This window comes from Crocuta crocuta, unplaced genomic scaffold, assembly GCF_008692635.1.
Source record: "Crocuta crocuta isolate KB4526 unplaced genomic scaffold, BGI_CrCroc_1.0 scaffold333, whole genome shotgun sequence".
Classification (NCBI taxonomy): domain Eukaryota; kingdom Metazoa; phylum Chordata; class Mammalia; order Carnivora; family Hyaenidae; genus Crocuta; species Crocuta crocuta.
This window is the reverse complement of record NW_027532856.1, coordinates 801,499-820,722: the sequence shown is the minus strand read 5'-3', so window position 1 is coordinate 820,722 and position 19,224 is coordinate 801,499. Positions and strand designations below refer to the sequence as shown.

The window sequence follows — 19,224 nt, the reverse complement described above, 5'->3', positions numbered from 1 at the left end:
CCCCCTCTCGCTCTCTGTCTCTCAAAATAAGATAAAGATATTTTAAAAAATTAAAAAAAAAAAAGAAAGACTTCTCTAATGGGGCACCTGGGTGGCTCAGTTGGTTAGGCTAATTGTCTGACTTCAGCTCAGATCACGATCTCTCAGTTTGTAAGTTCAAGCCCGTGTCAGACTCTGTGCTGACAGAGCCTGGAGCCTGCTTCTGATTCTTTGTTTCCCTCTCTGTGCCCCTCCACCGTTCACGTCTGTCTCTCTCAACAATAAATAAAGTTTTTTTAAAAAAATTTAAAAAAGAAGAAGAAAGACTTCCCTAAGAGGGTGCCTGGATGGCTCAGTTAGTGAAGCATCCAACTTTGGCTCAGGTCATGATCTCAGTGTTTATGAATTTGAGCCCGTGTCAGGCTCTGCGTTGTCAGCAGCACCAGAGCCTGCTTCAGATTGCTGTCTCCCTATTTTTCTGCACCCCCCATAAAAACAACATTAAAAAAGGAAGGTTTTCTTAAGGAAGAGATGATTAAATTGCGATTAATGAATGAGTAGAGAAGGAGGTGGGGTGTAAGCAGGTAAATGCGTAGGGAAGCACGCCCTTGGCAGGGCGCGTGCACAAAGGGCTCTGTGGTGGGAGAGTGCCTGGGAGCACTTCAGGTATGGAAAGAAGACTGGTAGGACAGGAGCACAGAGGTGGAAGATTTGGCTGGAGAGGTAGATAAGGGACCAGACCGTGGTGGGCCTTTAGGCTACAATAAGAATTTTATCCTCTGGCATATTTGCATTTAAAAAATCTTACTCTGGCTATAATTAGGAGAGCAGAATGGAGGAGGGGCAAGAGTAAATGTGGGAAAATCATTACAGTAACTCAGGTGAGACCATGTCTGTTGTATTTTTCATTGTTTTCCCAGGGTACTCAATAGATATTTATGGGATGAATGAAGATGATAATAGCCTATACTAGGATATAGGCAGTGGAGATAGATAAAAATGGACAGATTCATGAATGAGTGGGTCACATACATACAAAGCACTTGGACACAGATTAGATATTGAATATAAGGGAAAAGGGATTCCAGGGATAGCTCTTGTGTCATTTAAGCCTTGAGAATAGAATGAAACTCTTGGGGGTAGTGTATGGAGTAAGAGGAAAAGGGAGCTTGGAACTGAGTCATGAAGAATATTAGCATGTAATGTTTGGTCAGAGGAGATGGCTGAATATGGAGTAAAATGAGGGAGATGCCTCAAAGTTGGCAAGAAAGAGTGTTTTAGGAAGGTGAGAATGTATAGTATCACTTGCTGCTTCAAGAAGTCTAGTAGGAGGGGTAGGGGTGCCTGGGTGGCTCAGTCGGTTAATCGTCTGACTCTTGGTTTTGGCTCAGGTTGTGATCTCGAGGTTTGTGGGTTTGAGCCCCACCTTGGGCTCAGCACTTGGGAGCCTGCTTGGGATTCTCTCTTGTGTCTTCTCTCTCTGCCTCTCTTCCCCTCTCAAAATAAATAAACTTAAAAAAAGAAGTCTAGTAGGATGAGTCATGACAGATGTCCATTAGACATGGAGATCTGGAGGCCTTGGCATGAGTTGTTTCAGTAGAGCAATGGAGACAGAAATTTAGGTGTTATAGATTTGGTTGAGAAGTGAGTGGGCAATGTAGAAGGAAAACGGAGAAATAGTAGCTGCCTATGGAGAGTGGGTAACTTTCTGGCAATTTTATACTATAGGCATGTACAGTCCTTCCCAGCTATTTGAAATTATAGTATATGTAGATTTATTTTTTGTATACTTTAAATATAGCATATAAAAATTGAAAGTGACTCTTTAGGGAGTTAATTTGATAGGCTGGAGAGCTGAGAACAGAAAAAATTTGGTAACAAGAGGCAGAGCACAAACATATATTTTCACTAAGATTTTTTGTGGAGCTAGAGAGGAAGGTAAAGGAAGAGAAAGCCAAGCCTTATGAGTCTGCTTTTTGTATCTCAGTGAGAGAGGAGCTGAAATATGTTTAAGAGAAGTTGACTGTACTTGTTTCCCATGCAGTCTATGTACTGGGGAGGAAGTTTGGAAAATCCCGACTCAGCTAGGCTAAGTAAATTAAAGAGAGGGTTGTCCCAAGTCTTTTTCCATCCTAAGAATCTGGCTATGAACCATGGAAGCCTGAGCAGTATAGGAATCAATAACTGTAGAGAAAGCCAGTGAATATATGGCCATAAAACCAAATGTTTAAAAATTACTTGTTTTGGGGCACCTGGGTGGTGCAATTGGTTAAGTATCCAACTCCTAATCTCAGCTCAGGTCTTGATCTCAGGGTCATGAGTTCAAGCTCTGCGCTGGGGATGAAGCCTATTTGAAAAATAAATAAAACACAAATTTAAAAAGTACTCGTTTTTTGGCAAGAGTGCCAAAACAAGTCAATGGGGAAAAGAATAGTCTTTGAATAAATGGTGCAATTGGATATCCACACACAAAAGAATGAAGTTGGATCCCTACCTCACACCAAATACAAAAATTAGCTCAAAATGGATTATAGGTCTAAATACAAGAGCTGAAGTTATAAAACATAAAGGTTAAGTATTCATGACCTAGGATTATGAATGGTTTCTTAGATACAACATCAAAAGTATAAATGACAAAAAAACTGGACTACATCAAAATTAAAAACTTTTCTACTGCAAATGATACCATCAAGAAAGTGAAAAGACAGCCTACAGAATGGGAGCTGATAAGGGACTGGTGTCTAGAATACATAAAGAACTCTTACAGCTTAATAATAAAAAGACAACCTAATTAAAGAATGCGAAAAGCATCTGAATAGACATTTCTCCAAAGAAGATACACAAATGACCAGTAAGCAAAAGAGGATGTTAGTCTCATTAGCCATCAGGGAAATGCAAATCAGAACCACATTGAAATAATACTTTACACCCACGAGGATGGCTAAAATCAGGAAGTCAGGTAATAACAAGTGCTGATGAGGATATCAAAGAATTGGACCTGTCAGACATTGCTGGTGGAAATGTAAGGTGGTACACCTGCTTTGGAAAACAGGCTGGCAATTCCTCAGAATGTTAACCATAAAGTTACTACGTGACCTAGCAGTTGCACTTGTAAGTATATATCCAAGAGAAATGAAAGCATACGTCCACACGAAAACTTATAATGAATGTCCATAGCAGCATTATTCATAATAACCACGAAGTGAAAACAACTCAGTTGTCCTTCAACTAATGAATAAAATATGGTGTACCTATACAATGGAATAGCATTCAGCCGTAAAAAAAGAAGGAAGTACTGACATAAATTACAACATGGATAAACCTTGGAACACGTGTTAAGTGAAACAAGCTAGTTGTAAAAGACCATAAATTATATTACATTTATATGAACTGTCTGGAATGGACACATCATAAAGACACAAAAGTTATTGATTGCTTAGGGCTGTGGGAGTATGGAGGGCAGGGGGAGTATACTGGAGATGATAGCTAATAGGCTTGGGGTTTCTTTTAGGTGGGATGAAACTGTTCTAAGATTAAATGTGGTGGTGACTGCACCACTCTGAATTTACTAAAATACACTAAATTGTATACATTTTGCATAGGTGAACTGTATATTAAGTGAATTATATCTCAATAAAGTTGTTAACAGTTACTTGGCACCAGCAGCAAATCAGAATAAATGATACTGATATTTCTAGTGTGTTGCCATGTTTTAATTTAGAGAGTAGAAAAATATTCATAAGAGCTTTAATCAGTAGATCCTTGGTCCTCCTGTCTGTTTTTCCCCCCATAGGAATTATGAAATTTCTCAGTGTGAAGTTGCAAACTGGCAAGATTTTTCAGAATACCTACACTGGTTCTCCCTTATCAATAGGGGATATGATCCAACACTCCCAGTGGATGCCTGAAACCATGGATAGTACTGAACCCTAAATATACTGTGTTTGTTCCCGCACATACTTACCTGTGATAAATTTATAAGTTAGGCGCAGTAAGAGAATAACAGCAATAGCTCATAAAATAGAACAATTGTAATAATACACTATAATAAAAATAATGTGAATGTGATCTCCCTTTCTTTAAATATCTTAGTGTAGTGTACTCACCCTTCTTGTGATGATGTGAAATGATAAGATGCCTGTGTGATGAGAAGAAGGGAGGTGAATGATGTACACGTGTGCTGTGGTGTTAGGCTACTGTGGACCTTCTGATGATCTGTCCAAAGGAGGCTCATCTGCTTGCAGACTGTAGTTGGCAGTAGGTAACTAAAAATGAGGATTAGGCAGGGGACTGCTGTATACTCTTTCCTCCAGACATTGCTAAATAAATAATTGATGAGTTTGTCTTGGGTCATCCACTGCTTAAGAAATGGTAAAATATTATGGTGCTGAGGAGTTTGGGAGGGCAAAATTTTCCACTGCTTTAGGTTTTTTATTACTTGCATATTTTAAATAGTATGTTTATACTACTGTTGATTTATCAATTTCAGTCGTTTATCAAATCCTCTCTCGACTTCCCATTACGGTAGTGAAGTCCTAGCCCTTCAGTACTTTCTACAACTCCACACTTCTGTCCTTCATTTTCCTGAAGTACTTATTGTCACAGTTTTGTAAAGATTTATTGTTTACAATATTATGACTAAATAAATCTTCATGTGTACTGTGCTTATATTTCCTTACACACTTGTTTTTTCCCAGAATAGTAATGCCTGTTTTTAAAATATAGGCTTAGTGTTCTGTGTATCTCCTGTTTCCACCCCCCCACACACACAAAATGCCTTGAAAACATAAACTAATCTGTTATTTCCCGCCTCCTTTTTCCCTAGAGACCTTATTTCTAGAGCTCTCTGGACTCTGTTTTTTTGGAATGGTTGCTCTCTGGGCCTCTGCATCAGTAGTCTTGGGACCTGCCTTTGCTGCTTTCCTGAGTTAGACCTATTTTCTGACGTCTCATGTCTTTCCCTTTCTTGCTGTTATGTGCTCATTTTACTCAAGCACATCTTCCTGTGAGAGAGTGTGGAAAGAAAATTGTTGAGCTCTTGCATGTGTGGAAATATCTCCATGTAACTCTCATACTTGGTTAATACTTTGTGTGTGTAATTTGAGGTTGAAAGTCATTTTCCTCGGAATTTTGAAGGCATTGCTTTGCAATCCTCCCATATCTGCTATTGCTGTTGAAATGTCTAATTCCATTTAGTTTTCATTCCTTACTATGTAGAGTGAGTGTATAATTTATTGTCAAAACTGGGACATTGGAGGTACTAGCCTGAAAGAATACTAGGACAACAGGCATAAACCAGGACTCTCTGGGGTAAACTGGGACATGCGGTCACCCTCTTTATATGTGACCTATTTTTTCTGTAAGCATTTAGGATCTTCTCGTTACTTCCAGTGCTCCACATTTCATGATGATGTGTCTTGGGAAAGGTCTTTTTTTCATTCACTGTACTAGATTTTTGCAGGCTCATTCCTGTCCTTCGATTTGGGAAATTGTCATTACCATTTCTTTAATTATGTTCTCCTAGCCTTTGTTAGTCAGATGTTTGACATTCTGGATTGTCTTCTAAGTTTTTTTCTTCTCTTATATATAAGCAAGGGGAAAAAAATAAACCAAAAACACAGATAAGCAGGAGGATGTTATCTTTTTGCCTTTTCATTTCTTATCTGAAAGATTTTTATGTTTATCTTCCAGTTCTCCTTTGAAATTTAATATTTTTTCTGTTTTGTGTTGAATTTCTTATTTTACTCTTTTCTCATAGCATCCTATTCTTGGGAAATGTATCTTCTACTTACCTAAGGGTGTCAATTCTTCCTTCTTTCTTTCCTTAGGTTTCTTTTGTTTTCCGCATTGATTTCTTGTGTCTCCTTTCTTCCTGCCTCGTTTGGTCTACGTCTGAGCCTTTCCTCAGATGCTGGTGATCTTTAACTCTCTTCATATTTAGTAGTAAGACATTCCAAGTGTCTCTGAAGCCTGAGCTATACTGTGAACAAACCTCTTGTTTGGAATACTCTTCAGACGGCGGAACTTGGAAATGTGATTTTCCGGGGAGAAGAAGGATCAGCCACAGAGTTTCTCCCAGAGAGACCCCCTCCTCTTCTGCCTGGGAGGTTTTGTATCTGGGTGCCGGCATTCTGAGTGTAGGATCAGGGACCGAGGCAGAAGTTCCCACAGATGGGTATGCACCTTTCCCTTCTACCACATCCCAGGCTTTGGTGCATCATAGCCTTACACCTGGAGCTTCTGGGGTTCATTTTTTTCCAGAGAAGAAAACTTCTTTTATCCAAGTGAGAGGGGGTCATAGAGGGGTTAGTCACTTGTGGGATAGTCAGGGCCCCGTGGTGCTATCCCTCCCACTTCTGCCACTGCATCTTCTCCTGGGGATTCTGTGGGCCTAATTAGTTCCACCCTCACCTCTATTCCCTCTGGGCACTTGGGTGATAACTGCCTTTTACTCTTCTGTCACCTGACTGTCTTTGAAAAATGTATGAAAATCTGCTCTCAGTAACTCTCCCTTTCTCTTCTTATGGGTTAATACATTTGTTTTATTCCTCTTCTGTCTTTTAGAGGGGTTGAGAAGGGAGAAGAGATAAACTAATGCATTCAGTCTGCCATTTTTAACTGATTTCGGCATGCATTTTTCTAGACAAAGTATTGTAAATGCTGATTAGATGCTGAACAGCACTATCAGGCCTATTCCTCATGTATGTTGTTACGGGTTAAATAGGTTTTTGTGGGCTGACCTGGAAACCTAACTACATCTATGATTTTCCCCTAGAACTAGAGAAACAATCAAGCTTTTGTGAGCTGACCCTGGAATAAAACAGACTAGAACAAAAATATTTCACACATGTCTCCATTTTTCTAGTCACAAAGAAAATTACAAATATTGTGTCATTGTTGAAATCAAAAGCTCCAATAACTGTAACAGAAACCTGTATTTTAATGGAAAAGTTTATTCATAAAGTTAAGCTATAAAAATTGAACTGAGAGGCAAAATTAAATTCTTGAGCACTATTCCTAAAGCTTAATTTTTCAGCAACTTCTTCGAAAGTGGTTTTCCTAATTAAATTAAAACCCAGTGATTGCGTCAGCTGTGGGAAATAGCAAGCACCTTGGGAATAGTTTGTTCACTTGTATTTTCTCGCTACTTTCTTATTTCTACCTGGCACACAACAGGATCTTCTGAAACACTGGCTGAATAAACTAGACTTGGCCATATTGACCAGCAAAATCATCTTCCTTGTCATGAATGACTAATATTCTTAGTCGCTGTGCAGGGCACTTGGGTAGTAAAAATGCAGCCCAGAATATGGAAAGCACACAGAGTGCTTGAAAATAAATGCTGCACCAACATGGTGTTTGAATTGCAGAGACCACTGCAAATGTAATAGATCCACTGCGGTTGTGTGGCTCCAATTTCCAGCCTTCAGGAAGGGCATATGGGGCTCTCTTCCAGAGGATCACCCCTGTTGTGCTGGGGCAGCCTTCCATGAGCCCTTGCTCCCAGTGGCCATGACAGCCCCAGTCTCAAGGGATCAGAGACGATTAGGAAAACCAGGAACAGTTGTTATAATCTCTTCTGTGGCTGGAACAAGGTAAGGGCAATGAGATGCAGTCATTCCATTATTTCTCTTCCTTTCTTAGTGTTTTCTTGCTCTTCTTTTTCCTCTTCTCCTTCTTCTGGTTTTATTATTAACCTCTTCCCCTTCTATCCCACAGACTTGCTTCTGACAGAATATTGACTAGGAACCAGAAGCCCATTTTGGCTTAGCCTTCAGGGCAGCCGTTTACAGAGTAGCAGTGCTACATAGGTTTACTGTGTCGTATGTCTGTGTAACACTGGATTTGGATCTTGTATTTAGCTGCCAGAAGTGACTGTGATGAAGTAGGAGAGATAAACTGATAGATTGGCTGCCAGAAAGATGTTGGGAATCAATCAGATAAACAGGGTAGAGAAATAGCTTGCTGTTTTCTAGTGATAATAAACCAGTGGCCTCTGGTCCCCGCATTTTTAAACGTAATTGCTGTAGTAATAATGTCCAAAATAAGCAAATGAAAAAACATCACAGGAGGTTTTTTAATTGCGATTGAGATATCCTTTTCCCTTTTGCAATAAAGATTCATCTTACATGGAGATGAACATTTCTATAAATTTGTTTTACTTCTTCCAGTGCCTACTTACATAAACAAATGAAAATTAGAGAGTGAACTACTTTCATAGAAATTTATTCCTCTTCTACCCTTCCACAGACTTCAGCTGTTTTAACTTGGTGAAATATCTGTATTGTTACTATGCCTCACCTACAAAATAATGATCTTTTTTGCTGAAGAAACACATTTTAAAGTCAAACCTGTACTATTGACAGATGATTAGCAGGATTATTTAGTGTCTTCCCTTAGATTTCTCTAAGGAGATTTTGGGGATTTTAATCTCTGTTGCTATTTCCCTGCACATAGCACTTGTATAGGAAAGATGATAATCTAGTTGTGTTTTTTTTTTTAATAGTAATTTAAAACTGTCCTTCCTTAATGTTTAACCTTTCTTCATTTTTAAGTAGGCTACACACCCAACATGGGGCTTGAACTCACAACCCTGAGATCAAGAGTCACATGCTCTAACGACTGAGCCAGCCGGGCACCCCTAATGTTTAACTTCTAAACATTACTTCTTTTCACCTAAGACTTTAAGATCCAATGCAAATTCTTAAATGGTGTGTGTGTGTGTGTGTGTGTGTGTGTGTGTGTGTGTTTTATATTTCTGAGAGANAACATGGGGCTTGAACTCACAACCCTGAGATCAAGAGTCACATGCTCTAACGACTGAGCCAGCCGGGCACCCCTAATGTTTAACTTCTAAACATTACTTCTTTTCACCTAAGACTTTAAGATCCAATGCAAATTCTTAAAGGGTGTGTGTGTGTGTGTGTGTGTGTGTGTGTGTGTGTGTGTGTGTGTTTTAAATTTCTGAGAGAGAGAGAGAGAGCGCGCAAGTGAGCGTGAGCAGGGGAGGGTCACAGAGAGAGGGAGACACAGAATCTGAAGCAGGCTCCAGGCTCTGAGCTAGCTGTCAGCACAGAGCCCAACGTGGGGCTCGAACCCATAAACCATGAGATCATGACCTGAGCCAAAGTCAGACGCTTAAGTGACTGAGCCACCCAGGCACCCCATCCAGTACAAAGTCTTAAGTCTGTGTGAAAGGTATACGTTTACACTTGGGTCAGATGCAGCGGACTGCCCAGGACCAGGAGGAGAGTAGGAGAGGAATGTAGAGTCCCCATGAAGCTCACTATGGGACAAGAGACCAGTTCTCCCATATTTGCAGTACACACTTATGACTTCCGTTAGGAGGTTCCCTCTTAGAATTGTTGTGGCCATGAATGCGTTGGTGTCATACATATTGCATTGCTTCATAGTAAGCATAGTGGAGTACCAGGTGTGGAAAGGAAGAGAGTGAAGTTCACACTTTTAATTACATGTAATAAAGGCTTTTGCCTGAGGAAGACCTTCCTGGCTGTTGGAGATTATAGGTCAGAAGTTAACCATGTACCATTATCCTATTGGTGAGAAGCTGATGCATTTTCCTTTTTGTCACACAGCCTTTTCCACCTGACCTTTTAAAGATTCTCCATCGGTATCGATGAGGTGGACAAAACTAATCATAAAAACAATGAAGGGAATGTTGCACACTCATTGATCCATTTGAAATGAACTGCAGTACAATAAGTCTTCTAAATGGACTTCTGTTCTCAGCTATTGCCATAGCCACCTTTTTAAAGATATATAAATATGAAAGGGTTAATGGGAATTCAGTCATGCTCTTGCCACTGGGTTGTCCCTTATTGATTGTAGTTTTAGAGCTGTCAGTATGCCATTCAGAATTCCTACTATGCCCTTTTAAAGTCAGTTGGTGCTGGGAGATGATAAATAAATCAGTTGCTTTCCTTTTTCCGCTAGCTCCTTCGAGAACTCATAGAACGGAAGACCAGCTCCTTGGATCCCAATGATCAGGTGGCCATGGGAAGGTAATTTAGATATGGCTTTCTGTTCATGCAAGCAGCCTATATAATAGTTTCTTCCTTTTAGTCCCATTAATTCTGCCTCAAAGTCAGTGGTCAGCCCTATAATTATGGAAGTTAAGCAAGATAATAAGAGCTAGAGAGACAAAATAATGTAAATCCTGTTTAACCCTACCCTGCCTTAAGTGAAGTTTGAATGAGAGTATAAAACACCTATATGTGTTTTAGAGTTTGTTTTTCAGAATCCTCCTTATGCCCTTAGCTCTCTGATTTGGGCAGTAATTGTATCTGTATCAATCTCTGACCAGTGGATAAAAAGCAACCACCCAAATGTGTGCTCTCAGCCGTCAAGAACGTGGCACTGTGCACAACAGGTTCCTTGCTTATAGTTGAATCTGCTTTGTTCGAGTCTGCCCTAATTTAGACCTCCACCTCTTCAGTAAAAGCCTCGGCACAATTAGAAATGGAACGTGGCAGCATTACCCAGATGTCAGGGTAGAATGTAAAGTAGTGAAGGAAGGCTCTTGTGTGTATGCTTCATCCTGTGGTTGGAAAATAAAAAGGGCATTTAGAGTGCTACCTAATGAATAGTGTACATTTAAATAGCCATGAGCCATAATTTGCAAAAACATGAAACAAAAGCTGAAGGGCCAGGATGGGATTCTGGGAAGAGCAGCATTTTGAGAATGCAACAAAAAATTTGTGTTGATGAAATAATTTTATTTGAGTAAAACATTCTTTGAGTTTTAGGGGTAGGATATTGTTTATATTTTGTGTATCTCTGGAAGGCTATAGAGAGCTGCTCACTATAAATTTAATGTGATACAGCAAATTGCATTTAAGTGGTGATTATATTGTACATTTATCTGACTTTACAATAAAATAGATTATGGTAATTAAGATTATATTAAGATTACAGTAATTGGATTTCCCTAGATTATTTTTTTTCTGATGTTGAGTTTTCATTGTATAAATCAGGTAAGATGACTAGCTGCTGCTGCTTCTCCTTTTTTTCATGTTTGTTCATATGAGGAATTTGTTCATGTGAGGAATCAATGAAGATTTTCTTAGCCCAGTATCCTTTATTTGAAAGATTAATTCCTTTTAATCTAAAAGGACTATAGGATATATGAATATTGTTTGGGTCCTGATTCAGACAAACTAACTGTAAAATTGAGATGATCTGAGAAATTTGAAGACTGACTCCATATTTGATAGTAAAGGATTACTGTTTACTTTTTCATAGGTACAACAGTCATATTGAGACTATATGGGGGGGGAAGAACTCTTACCTCTCAGGAGCACCTTCTTAAATACTACAGATGAAATAAAAATTAAATAAACAAAATGGCTAGAAAACTAGTGTCAGTAGTGGATAATTATAAAAAATTAGCAAAAATTGGCAAGTGCAAGAAAAAGCACTTGGGTATTAAAAAAGGGAAAATTGAAGAATTTGTTTATTCAGGCCAAACAGCAGTTACAATAATAGTAATAGAACATGCTGTAAAACCAAAACGTTGAAAGCAAACCCAAGCAGCTATACCCCATTTGATGGATTTTCCTGCAGACTGCTGGATTTAGTGCTTGTCACAGCAACTCTAGACAGTAAGAAGCATTGTTAACCAAATTTGCTGTAGAATTTCCCAGCTGCCATTTGTTTTTTTTACCATTGTACAAATCCTCTTCAATTGATTAGTCGCTTTGGCCCCAGACTATCTTGAGGAACTTGATGTAGGTTGATGATTTCTTTCTTCAGGGTTGTTAGTGAGAAAAATTCCAATTTGTCAATAGGTGTAACTATTTGTGTCCGTGATGATGCATAACATTGCTTGTGAATTTCCCAGGCAGTGGCTTGCGATCCAGAAATTACGAAGCAAAATCCACAAGAAAGTAGATAGGAAAGCCAGCAAAGGAAGGAAACTTCGGTGAGTTACTTTTTAGAATGAATTTTCACATGTTACGTTACATCTGTTGTATTTTAAAGGCTATTATGTCATTTCTCTATTTCTTCTAATGATTCTGTTTTTAAGGATCAGAGAAATAACTAAAACAATATTGGTGGCTTTTTAAAAAAAAATGTTTTATTTATTTCTGAGAGAGACAGAGACAGAGAGACAGAGAGACAGCGTGAGCAGGGGAGAGTCAGAGAGGGAGATACAGAATCTGAAGCAGGCTCCAGGCTCTGAGTTAGCTGTCGGCACAGAGCCCGATGTGGGACTTGAACCCATGAACTGTGAGATCATGACCTGAGCCAAAGTTGGACGTTTAACCAGCTGAGCTGCCCAGGCGCCCTATTGGTGGCTTTTTTTGAGGCTCAATTTTTCTCACTCTAATACCATACTCTAATACTATAGTTTTAGTACCTTTTTGTTCTGCTGTTGTGAAAGGATGAGTTAAATAATACCTGTATTTTCCTGAAAGAGAAATAAGAAAACAAGATAGGATAGTTGAAATTGTCTTATATTTAAAAAGCAATTTGTATAGAACAATGTAACAGTTTTACTTTGGATGCTTATTTAAAATAGGATTATATTGGTCCATTTTCATGATGCCATACATGTACGCACTGTGCGAAGAAGATATAAACGAAGATTCCAGAGAATATTAACAATGTGCTTAAATGAGATGAGAAATATAATTTTTTTAAAGATTTTATTTTTCAGCAGTCTCTGTCCCTACAGTGAGGCTCAAACTCATGACCCCGAGATCAAGAGTCTCATGCTCGACTGCCTGACCCAGCCAGGTGCCCCTAAGAAATATAATTTTTATGAGAAAACATATTTCCGACTATAGGAAACCCCTCAGTCGTGTGTGTGTGTAGTGTGCAGATACATATTTTATGACTGTTATGTAGTATCATTCACACAAAGCCTCCATGTCAAAGAAACGTCTTGTAATTGAGGAACACTTGGAAAAAAATCTTAAACTCATTGTGTTAGGACAGTTTAGACAGATAGCTAATCCCACATCCTTATTAGAGCCTGCCTGTCATTGAATTACCTTTAGACAAATGTGGATCTATCTCATTTTTAAATAACTTCAGAGAAGTTGACTTCACAACTACTTTATTTTTTTCACAACTACTTTAATTAACCTGTTTTTATATGTACCAAACTCACCAGGATATATGTATTTCTCTTTAACTTTGCAGAAGTGCAAAGCAGCTTTTCATCATCATTTTATTCAAAGTCACTTTCTTAAATTTCAGGTTCAGTTTTATAGTTTGTTCAACTTTTTTTAATGTGTTGGAATTTTCAAGTCTTCATGCTTTTCCAGGTTTGTTTTTAGTGGGGTGGTTAAGAGCATGGACTAGAGAGCCAAACTTACTCTTTAATGTTGAGATCAGATTTTTCTCCAGTATTGTGCTTTTATTTTTTTAATTTCTGTTTTGAGAGAAGCAAGAATGTGACTGGAGGAAGGGGCAGTGGGGAGGGAGAAAGAGAATCCCAAGCAGTCTGCACACCCAGTGTGGAGCCCAATGTGGGGCTCGGTCTCAAAAATGTGAGATGATGACCTGAGCTGAAATCAAGAGTCTGATGCTCACCTAACTGAGCCATCCAGGCACTCCTCCAGTACTGTGCTTTTAAAATTGTAGCTTTATGAGGCTATACATATTCTCTAGAGGGAGAAACCCAGAATCCAGGGAGTTGGGTTCAAATCCTGGCTTTGACTGGCTATATGATTTTGGTTGTTCTTTATTCTCTGGACTTCATTTTTCTCATTTACTAAGTAGAGATAATAATCTCTACTTTATAGGGGAGGCCTGGGTGGCTCAGTTGGTTAAGCATCCAACTTAGACTCAGGTATTGATCTCCAGTTCGTGGGTTTGAGCCCTGCGGTGGGTGCTGTGGTGACAGCTGAGAGCCTGGAGCCTGCTTCGGGTTCTGTCTCCCTCTCTTTGTCCTTCCCCCACTCACTCTCTGTTTCTCTTGGTCTCTCAAAAATGAATAAACATTAAAAAGCCTGCTTTATAGATTTGGTCTGAAAATTAAAATGATGTATAAATGGGGCGTCTGGGTGGCTCAGTCAGTTAAGTGTCTGACTTCAGCTCAGGTCATGATCTCCAGTTTGTGGGTTCAAGCCCCACATTAGGCTCTATACTGACAACTCAGAAGTTGGAGCCTGCTTTGGAGCGCGCTCGCTCTCTCTCTCTCTCTCTCTCTCTCTTCCCCTCCCCACTCATGAGCTCACATTCTCTCTCTCTCAAAAATAAACATTAAAAAAATCTTTTTAAAAATGATGTGTAAATGTCTGGTAGGTAGTAAGCATTTGAAAGTATTAATTTCTTTGGTTTCTCTGGTACTTACCCTGTTGGTATTGCTGTTGCAAATATACTGTCTTCAGAAGAATTAAGAGGGGAGAAAATCTCTTTTCTACATTACTGTTACGAATTTTATATTGGGGCAAGTTCCTATATGTATGTGCCCCTTGAGAGCAAGAACCCTATCTATGTATTGTAATTCCTTGTAGACATTAGTCAGCCAGAAATGTTTTTTGGACAATTAACATGCTCACTAGGTAAGGAGAAATGACTATAACCTAAACATAGCACAGAGTAAGAAGTCTGGGTGAGTGTTGGGGAACTGAGTACTTTTCTAGCATGGCAAATAACTTATGAGAACATGAATCTTTTGTTTTCCAAATCAAAATATACTTGTCATGGTTATTATTTATTAAGTTGAAAGAAAAAACCAGGATTTTGTTTTAATAGCAGTTGTTTTTCTTATATTAATTTATTAAACTCACCTCATTAAACTGTTCGTTAGAGGTATGGTTGCAAGTATATAGATCTGGTTTTGTAGCATTTTGATGGTGATTTAGATTCATGCATCCTTGTAAATCCAGAGACATTGACAATCTTATTCTGGCAGCAGGCAAGTGGGAGACAGATACTCTATTTAAAACTGGGCTAAACATTAAAATGTAAGAAGTGGTTAATTAAAATATAGAAAGGATTCCTGCTGAAGTTCTAGGAACCATATGGAGATGCCAGGTGAGATCCATTCTACCCTGAAGGAGTATGTCCTCAGTAAGTGGACAGTGATGCAGTGGCGGATCCCTGATGTAGTGGCCACCCCATTGCCTGTGGGCAATGGGTGTAGGTTGCTCAGGAAGACTTCCAGTAAGATGCCCTCCACACTTCACACTGAGCACACTAGCAGAGTTAGCCCAATGAAAAGCCAAAGAGAATAACGTTTGCAAAAACACAGACTTCAGAGTGTATGTACCATTTTGGGAACTGTAATTTAATTTATTTTGGCGGGAACTTAAAGTGAATATAGGGGAAAGGCAGGAGATAAAGCTGTATGAGTAGCTGAGTGCTAGGTCATGGCCGTGCTAAGAATTTGGGCTTTATTCTGTAGACTATAGTGAGTACTTGAAAAACGAAGACTGAGGAACTCTAACAGAGTGAAGGAGACTACGGAGACATTGCAAGTATGTGCAATTTAGGGTCCTGGATTAGATCCTGGGAAAGAAAAAAGACACTCAGGTTAAAAAAAAAAATGGGTGAAATTTGAATAAGCTGTATAATTTGGGTAGTAGTACTGTATCATTGTTAAATTCCTGATTTTCATAATTCCACTATGTTTATGTAAATTGTTAACATTAGAGGAAGCTGGGCGAGGGTATGAACTCTCTACTATTTTTGCAATCTTTCTTTTTTAAAAACATTCTTAAATTTATTTTTGAGAAAGAGGGAGAGTGCATGCAGGAAGGGCAGAGAGAGATTGGAGGAGAGAGGAGCTGAAGCAGGCTCTGTGCTGACAGCAGAGAGCCCAAGGTTGGGCTCATACTCACAAACTGAGATCGTGACCTGAGCTGAAGTCAGATGCTTAACCGACTAAGCCACCCAGGCACGCCTGCAATCTTTCCATAAGTCTAAAATTGATACAATTAATTACTGAAATTAAAACATTCAAAAAAGGGCATGTGTTATGCATTGTCTTGTAGTTTTATCATCCATATTCATCTGGCTTTCTTGGGGCGCCTGGGTGGCTCAGTCAGGTAAGCATCCGACTTTGGCTCAGGTCATGATCTCACGGTTCGTAGGTTTGAGCCCTGCATCAGGCTCTGTGCTGACAGCCAGCTCAGAGTCTAGAGCCTGCTTCAGATTCTGTATCTCCCTCTCTCTCTGACCCTCCCCTGCTCACACTGTCTTTCTCTCTCAGAAATAAATAAAACATTTTTAAAAAATTAAAAAAAAAAGAATCAGGGATTGATCTTTAGTAATAGTAATAGTGATAACCAACAGTTATAAAACTCTCACTGTCAGGTACTGTTAAGCATTTTATGTGCAGAGAGAACAAAAAACGCAGACTCTAGAGCTAGACTGTGAGGTTGAAACTTGAGTCTTCTGTTTACCAACCTGGAGACCTTGGGCAGTTCGTTTACATCTCTGTGCTTCAGTTTCCTCATCTGTGAAACGAGTATATTAATTAAAGTCACACTTGGGAGGGTCATTATCAGATTAGATGAGCTAATTCCCGTAAAGTGCTTAGAGAAGATAAGTAACTCACATAACTGGTATAGAGCTAATAAGTAGCAAATTAGGGTTTGAGCTAATTGGTCTGATTGCAGAGCCCATGCTTCTATTTTTTATTTTGAGAGAAAGAGTGTATGTACATGTTCAAATGGGGAAGAGGCAGAGAAGAGGGAGAGAGAATCCCAAGCAGACTCCATGCTGTCAGTGCAGAGCCTGATAAGGGCTCCATCTCACAAACCATGAGATCATGACCTCAGCCGAAATCAAGAGTAAGACGCTTAACCCAACTAAGCCACCCAGGCTTTAATGTCTTTAATGTGACAATACAGAGCCCATGCTTCTACCCTGTGGCCTATTTCTCTGGGCAGGACACACTATAGGCACTAAACTGATGTAGTGGCTACATTAGCATTCTGCCCTGAAGGATTAAACATGTGGCCCAGGTCAGGTGAGAATATTATAAATAACTTCCTTAAATTAGACCTCAGGAAGGACTGGTAGATGTCCCAGCTGCCATCACTGATACTAGGTTCCACTAGAGAGCAAGTTTTCTCTCTTATTTGTGATAGAGTTGGAGAGAGGAGATTTTCAGAAATGTTATAGCAAAGATGAACATTACTTTGTGAAAACATCAGTTTAAATGATAGCAGGTCAGTGACCAACAGCCTTGTCAGACTGGGCATGGTAACTTGTTATTGGATGCTAGCAAATAATTTATTAGGAATAAAAAGGGATATTTTGGGGGGCGCCTGGGTGGCTTAGTCGGTTAAGCGTCCGACTTTCGCTTAGGTCATGATCTCGCGGTTCGTGGGTTCGAGCCCTGCGTCGGGCTCTGTGCTGACTGCCAGCTCAGAGCCTGGAGCCTGTTTCAGTCTGTGACTCCCTCTCTCTCTGACGCTCCCCTGCTCACGCTGTCTCTCTCTCTCTCTCCTAGAAATAAATAAAACATTTAAAAAAAAAAGGGGGATATTTTGGTTTGGTAAAATAATTATAGCTATTGATTATCAGTATTATATATAAGTGGATTTGGTCATGATTTAATCAAAATTTCTAATGTAAATGAATTAAACTCAAGCCTTTAATAACAGGATGTCTTACTGTGTTTGTCCTTCCACAGCAAAATTACATTTGTCTTTTCTTGGTATGGTTGTTAAAGGTGTTTTTAATACTAAAATATGCATCCTCCCTCAGCAGCACTGAGATTAGATGAAATCTATTGCATTAAGTACACATTACTAAATCATCTTTAATGTGATTACTTCTTAAAGTCTGTCTTTCATCATGCTGTTAATAGTTATTGAATGTACTGTATTAAGATGTAAAGGTATTGCACAGAGCAGTATCATCCAATAAAAACATATATTACATATGTAATTTTAAATGTTCTAGTAACATTTATAAAGTAAAAAGAATCAGATGGTTAAGCTTAAAATTTTTTTTTAATGTTTTTATTTACTAGTGAGAGAGAGAGAGAGAGAGAGACAGCATGAACAGGGGAGGGTCAGAGAGAGAGGGAGATACAGAATCTGAAGCAAGCTGTCAGCACAGAGCCTGACGTGGGGCTCGAACCCACGAACCGTGAAATCATGACCTGAGCCAAAGTTGGACGCCTAACTGACTGAGCCACCCAGGCGCCTCTCAGATGGACTTAAGTTTAAAAATGTATTTCACTTAACTCAATATATCAAAAATATTGAATATTTAATTATTCAATACTGAGTATTTCAACAATTTATTAACTTATTGTTTTAAAATTATTAATGGAATATTTTACATTCTTTTTTCCATCTCAAGTCTTCAAAGTCTCCTGCACTTCTCGTTTGGCACATTTGCAGCAATCAGACTAGCCACGTTTCAAGTGCCTAAATAACCGTATGTGGCCATTGACTGCTGGATTGGACAATACAGCTGTGGAGTAGAGCTCATAGTCTTTGTTCAAAGAGTGAATTAAACCTCTCTTTGGATACAGCCAAGAACAGTACTCGTGTTTTCAGTTGGACACCAAAGTTTGGCAAAGCCTAAAGACATTAAAATGCATTTATTAATAGTACTTATACTTTACACATAAAAGGTTATGTGAATGATTATAGTCTCATTAACATAACCCTATGGAGGATATTTTGGCTCAGTGTTTCAACTTTCAATATATATACCTTTTGATTCAGCAGCAATTTCACATCTCAAAATTTGTCTGAAAGAAGTACGTGAACAAACATACAATAATCTAAGTATAAGAGTTTTCACTTTAGCACTGTTTAGTATGGCTTCTAAGGAGAACAGTCTAGAGGTGCCTGGGTGGCTCAGTCGGCTAAGTAAGTGTCCAACTTCAGCTCAGGTCATGACTCATGGTTCGTGAATTCCGAGTTCCAGCCCCTCATCAGGCTCTGTGCTGACATGTCAGAGCCTGGAGCCTGCTTTCGATTCTGTGTCACCCTTTCTCTCTCTGCCCCTCCCCTGCTTGTGCGCTCTCTCTCTCTCTCAAAAATAAAAAAATTATAATATATTGACGATGAAATATTCTGTAACTATGGAAAAGAATAGAATATGGCAAGGTTCAGTGGAAAAAAGCATAATACGGAGTATTAAGTATATTACAACAGTCGTTTTATGTGAAAACTGCTAAGTTTATATTTGTCTTATATATGGAAATTCCTACAGCTATACTTAACAGTTTTAATTACCAGTGGGGTATAAGGCTGCAGGAGGCTTGTCTATTTTCTATACATTTCTGTATTTGGATTATTT

At 39.0% G+C, this 19,224-nt stretch overlaps 1 protein-coding gene across 2 annotated transcripts in view; it reads left to right on the top strand.

The window, feature by feature from the left end:
• The window catches only part of AATF (apoptosis antagonizing transcription factor), a 101,533-nt gene that overhangs the window by 57,335 nt on the left and 24,974 nt on the right, over nt 1-19,224 (top strand). For both annotated transcript variants that reach the window (XM_077745577.1, XM_077745576.1), the window contains exons 9-10: nt 9,934-10,001; nt 11,840-11,920. In XM_077745577.1, the coding sequence (XP_077601703.1) occupies nt 9,934-10,001; nt 11,840-11,920 (149 nt within the window). The remainder of the gene's footprint in view (nt 1-9,933; nt 10,002-11,839; nt 11,921-19,224) is intronic.